Source organism: Lissotriton vulgaris, chromosome 5, assembly GCF_964263255.1.
Source record: "Lissotriton vulgaris chromosome 5, aLisVul1.2, whole genome shotgun sequence".
NCBI lineage: Eukaryota > Metazoa > Chordata > Amphibia > Caudata > Salamandridae > Lissotriton > Lissotriton vulgaris.
In genome coordinates this window covers 905415940-905421939 of record NC_141693.1, presented here as the reverse complement: position 1 = coordinate 905421939, position 6000 = coordinate 905415940, and the positions used below count along the sequence as shown (strand labels likewise).

General features: G+C 43.2%; 1 protein-coding gene across 1 annotated transcript in view; it reads right to left on the bottom strand.

Annotated features, from left to right (window-relative positions):
* Window positions 1–1658: 1658 nt before the first annotated feature.
* The window catches only part of CC2D2B (coiled-coil and C2 domain containing 2B), a 1912120-nt gene continuing 1907778 nt past the window's right edge, over window positions 1659–6000 (bottom strand). Inside the window, exon 41 of the mRNA XM_086919535.1 lies at window positions 1659–1847. Within this exon, the coding sequence (XP_086775661.1) occupies window positions 1659–1847 (189 nt within the window). The remainder of the gene's footprint in view (window positions 1848–6000) is intronic.

The window sequence follows — 6000 nt, the reverse complement described above, 5'->3', positions numbered from 1 at the left end:
CCCTATTAAGATATGACCACCGTGCAGGCGGTCGTAAAATGTTTTTTTCTAATGTGGCTTGTGCTGCGGCCCAGGAAAAGGAAGACGATGTGCCCTATTTTGGGCCCCAAAGTTCCTTTCTGTTTGCCTATTCATGGCGGTGGGACAGCCATGAACAGGCAGTTGGAAAGGGTCTCCATTGGAGGGATTAGCGTTTGACCGCCGGCCCAATGTGTTTCTTGAGCCTGTTGGAGGTGGCCATCTTCCCCCAGACATAATCGCTCGGACCACTGGTACTGTAATTCGGCGGTCAGACAGATGATCTGAATGTCAAGTGAACCGCCGCCAACAGCCTGTCGTGGTAGTCCGCTTGACATCAAAATGAGGGCCTTAGTTTCTGCTCAGGGAAGGTCATTCCTAACATCACATTTGAAGAAGACCAAGTGCCGCATTTGATTCCATGGGAATTTCAAGAAGCAATTCTTTTGATAGTACATTTTAAGGCACCTGCTATGGCGGCTTCTGGTACTATTGCAGTTCAAATAGAGTGTATGCCAAACCTTTCTGTCTCTAGGCCACTTCCATTAATGAGGACTTTCTTACATAGATACTTCATTAGAAGATAACTTTCTTGTACACCTGCAGGCCATGTACGTACCAGAAGCACAGCCTAGATTGCTTTGAAGTAGCTTGATCAGCCAAACCATTTTATTTGGTAGCATTTCCCAGCTTGATTCCTCCCCGCCCACTCTGACCCATCTTAAATCTCTGAATTTCTAACCCAATCTGTCAATCTTCCTCCCACTATTACATTCTTTCTTCACTAGCTTTTTAAAACAAAATATCCCCATCTTTCAAGCACGACTTATTACTTCTCCATTCAAGCCGGGCCCCATATTTCTTTTCAAGATGTTGTGTTTATGTGCAGAAGTAGATACCCCAACTACTTGCTACCATAAGGACACCACTAACAATTTGGCAACTGTCGACGTAGTGTTTGGATTTTTAAAACACACGTCATGACTGCAAGTTTTTTAAAAAACTGTGCAAGGTTAGAGGGTTGATCTTTGTGAGTCACATCTACGCGAATCTGACAACATACATGCTACACCTTTTCTGTTGAATTGTGTTGCTGCAGCATGTTAGGCTCAAAATATAAAACACACTGGTACAGAAAAGGGCTTTCTTCTGGGGCATTTGAAAGTTATCCTCAGCCTTATTGACAATAAAGCACACCTGACAGAGGAAATGGCGTTCTGAGCATCAAGTGATTGAAGATGCTGTTTTAAACCCGAGCAAAGTATGCGGAGTCTTGCAATACTGGGATATTTCCGCTCCCTCCTACAAAAAAAAATAAAGCAAATTCTAGCTCAATGTTGTTAATTTACTAAAGCCAGAGGACAAGGTGGATTTAACATCTGCAAAAAATCTGTTACTTGTCTTTTTCCCATGGTTTGTTGTAAACGAATATATATTTTGAAGTTTCATTAAGTAAAAGGGAAATAAATTAAAGCAAATTATAAGCCAACGTTTTTTAAAGGAATAACTTCTCTTAACACGGTAACAAATCCATTTTGTAATGTTTAATCATCAGCCTGACAGCTATAACACAGTAATCCATTTATTAAAACAAGGGAAACGTGTAATGTATGCCCCTATAGATTTCTTTAAACAGGTTCCTAATTTAGAGGCACCAAAGATGCTAGGTACACCCACACTGCTAGGATGTTGTTAGGGTAGGGGTAGATATACACCGACACAGCAAACTCCGTGTTGGGGATTTCTGTGACATGAATCCCGGTGTTATACACAGCCTGTGTAATCGTCGGTATATCTGTGTAAGGAAGGCGAAGAGGAAATCCGTCCAGCTAAAAAAAACGGAAAATTAAACCGTTAGTATCAGACAGTAAACACCGCTGCATTGAAACTGAATGATATCATCTCCCTATAGCGTTTAGAATAATGAAGTATGGCAAAGTGCGCCGAAATACTTTGCATTGAATAAAAGGTAGATGCAGACATGTTTGATTCAGAGCACCCACAGCAGCAATGCTAATTCGCATTTGTAAATAAGCGTGGGCCTTTCCTCCAAGCCTCTAAAATGCCATCTCTATGTTCTGGCATTGTTGTCTGACTTGGCTGAGCACAGACATGCCCCTCGGTGTAGCATACTGGGTTCATAATTAAATTCCTTTAAAGCTCGTGCTATATTTACCATGAACAGCCTAGGAGTCTGAACATTTTTTCTCCATGAAAGGAAACATTATTGTGAAGAAGACAGAGAATGTTTGAAATTCTGAGGCATCTGAAGCGCACAAAAACAAACGGATACTCGTATGGTTGTAATGGATGGATGGATGGATGGATGGATTGATTCTAGACATCATAAATAAACCATGAGCTGAAGTGAAGCCAACTGTGGGCACTGACTGGAATTAAACTGCTTAGCTTTACATTTCGTGAATACATTATTGAAAGGCAATGGACAGCAATGAGAGGTGGAATTATGTGGCTGCTGCCTTTAGCACATAATTATAGATTTACAACAGTTGCCACATAATTTATAAACTTCCCAAAAAAAAGGTTGTTTCTGACTCACATGGATGAAAATATTAGTGCCAGAGAATGTGCTGCATAATGTTTTTTGCAAAATAATTTAGATAAGTTTGCCATATTATCCCTTAGGGTCCTACCCATGATATAGCTCTATAGTGTGATTTTAGGCCTGTCATTATAATCACGGTTCCCTTTGAAACATAGAGTTTATATCACTGCATTTTATGTAATCAAAGCACCCAAACATGTAATTAATACATATATTATATATTGTCCAAGTTGTGCTGGTGTGGCTGCTACTTTGTCCGTCGTATCTTGCATCTGCAGCTGGGATTTGACAGTAGGGCTAGGTCATCTGTAAAGTCCAGAACATTGAGCTGCATCCAAGGTTTCCACTGAATCCAATTTGTTCTCCTTGCTGTGAGCTCAACATCTACAATGGATAAACCTAAGGGCTAAGACAGCCAGCAATTCTGCAGTCACTCTTGCAGGCGATGCACTGGAAGAGCTTGAGACTTCACCTACCTGGGCAGTGTCATAGACAAGCAGGGTGGCACAGACACCGATTTCAAGGCAAGAATCAGCAAAGCATGGGACTCCTTCATTCAGCTAAAGAAGATCTGCAGCTCCAAAGACTTAACGTTGCAAACCCTGATCAGGCTTTTTAACACCAATGTAAAATCGGTCCTTCTGGATGGATAAGATACTTGGAGGGCAACTGACCACCACCAGTTCAGACCTTCTTTAACACATATCTAAGGAAAATCCTCCAAATCTGCAGACCAAACCCTATGTTAGAAATGGGTGTTTCTGGTTGTCAGAGTATGCACCCTGTACAAGCAGGAACCACCACTCTAGTCAGGGTAACCTAGATAAACTCTAAAAGATAACCTGTCCTCACCCTCTGGTAGCTTGGCACAAAGCACTCAGGAATTAGTAAGGTATTTGAACAAGACACACACAAACACACATTCGAACACAATGAAAACGCTACAAAAATACTGCACCCAGGGATGGCAAAACAGATTATAATTTTATGAGTAAAAAGAAGACCAAAATGGAAAAAATACAATAAGTAGACCGGATTTATTACTTTTTAGAGATTAAATCAATTTATAGTACTCAGAGCCTTAAAGGGCCAGCCCAGGACATATGGATCATTCTAGACCAGGGTAAACTCAAAGTTCAGGCTTACCACGATGGAGGGGAGGTAGGCTACACGACTCATTCACGTCCAACTGAAAAATTACCTTGGATGGAGGAAGCATTGATGTCAAAGACTCAAAGCAAGGAGCAGAGAAAGCAAGGCATCGTCGCCGATCCCTTTGATGCAGGTGCGGTGTTGGCTTCGAACCATGCAGTTGATGAAGGCTTCGTCGATTAGCCCCTTTACATTGCAGGTGAAGTGTCATTGCCAAGCCGAGCTGTCTGTCGCCGTCGAGCCACATAGTCCGTCGAAGCGCTGTTGTCAATGAGCTCCTGCTTCGGCGTCAAAGGGCAACACATTGGTTCTGATTAATGCAAAGTCATCACAACGTCTGTTATGATAGTTATGGACAGCAGAAATCACCATTCAAGGACCTAGGACTGGATTGACACCACTTGGCAGGGCAGGACTCACAGATGTCAGAGTCCAGGTGCTGTTGCAGAGTTGAAGGAAGTCTTTGATGGGGCTGAAACATTAGAACAAGGGGCATGCCAGCAAGCACTTGGATTCACTCTTGGTTCAAGTAAGATGGGTCCAGTCTGTGGTGTAACATAGGCCCACGCACCCCTTGAGAAGCTGGGCAGGCAAGTTCCAGGGGGCCCCCTCAGCAAAGTACCCTGGCCGGACAGCTCCTGATTGAGTCCAGAGGGGGCCACTCCACGTGCCTTGCAGGGGGCCCCCTCAAGTTTTGTTACACCACTGGGTCCTCAGCAGGACAGAGATCCGCAGGCAGCAGGGCAGCACAACAATGCAGAAAAGCAGTTCTTCTGGAGAAGCAGTCAAGCACATTGGCAATCCTTGTAGCATAGCAGTATGTACTCCTGGTAGAGTTCTTCACAGGTCCAGTACTGTACTGTCTTGGTAGGGTCAGAGGTCCAGTACTTAAACCCAGTAGTGCTTTTAAAGTGGGGGTAACTTCAAAGCAGGCCCTTGACGTGCGCATGTTCCCCTTTCTTCCCCACCCTGGCTCCAGAATATCAGGCTAATCAGCCCTTTGTGTGGGGAACAGGGCACTGCCTATTCAGGTGTGTCAGCTCCCCTCTCTCTTCCTGCCCAGGAAGAGGTATCATAATGCAGATGAGTTCTCTGTCACACCTACCCTTCCTGTGTTTGTGACTGTCTAGATCGAATGCACAAAGTGTAGCTGGCACCTACCCCAGACGTGTATTGGAGACAGATAGCAAGGTACACAGAGCAGTAAGAGCAGAGAAATTACCATTTTCTAAAAGTGGCATTTTGAAAATAGTAATGTTATATCCAACTTAGTAAAGTAAAGAGGGTTTATCATGACCATTTCCAAGATATGAAACATGATGCAGCTACTCCTTTCTAATCAGGAATTACAGCTTAAAATGGTTTTAAGGAATTCACAATGTTAGAATATAAAGAGGAGTAGGCCTCACAGCAGTGAAAAACTATTTTAGCTGTTTGTCCCTACTGGAACATGAAAGAAATAAGAGTACATGTCCTACTTTTTACTTACACAGCACCCTGCCCTAAGAGCTGCCTAGGGCTACATTTGGTGTGACTTATGTGTAATAAAATGGGAGTTTAAGGCTTGGGAAGTGGTTTTAACTTCCAAGTTAAAGTAGCAGTAAACTGCACATACTGGCCTTGTAATGGCAGGCCTGAGACGGGTTTGAAAGGCTACCTGTGTGGGTGGCACAATAGGTGCTGCAAGCCCACTAGTAACATTATAATTTCAAGGCTCTGGGTATATGGTATACCACTTTACAAGGGACTTACATGTAAACTAAAAATGTCAATTGTCTATACACCAATGTTAACATGTTTAGGGGAGAAGCACATGCACTTTAGGATTGGTCAGCTGTGGTAAAGTGCTCAGAGTCCCGATGCCAACAAAAAGAAGGGCAGAAAATGAGGAGGAGGAAGGCAAAAGGTTTGCGGTGACCCTTCGGAGAGGGCCATTTTCTAACACCTCATCAGCAACAGCAACCTATAGCAGCAGACTTTTCAAGTCCCTGCTCATGAAGAAATCATTAAAAGATGCTGGGTTGGATAGGTCACACCCTCTGTAGCTGCATCAAACACCACCAGGTAAGCATCTCCTGGAAACCTCAAGGGAAAAGGAAAAGAGAAATGCATAGAAACACCTGGCATTGAGGCTTTGAAGCTGACTGCAGGGAGATGGGTCAGATTGAAAGAAAATCACAGGACAGAGTTTACTGGAGAGTCCTAGTTTATGGACTTTACCCCATGAGGGGTATTAGGCACAATTAAGTATCTATTATCATAAA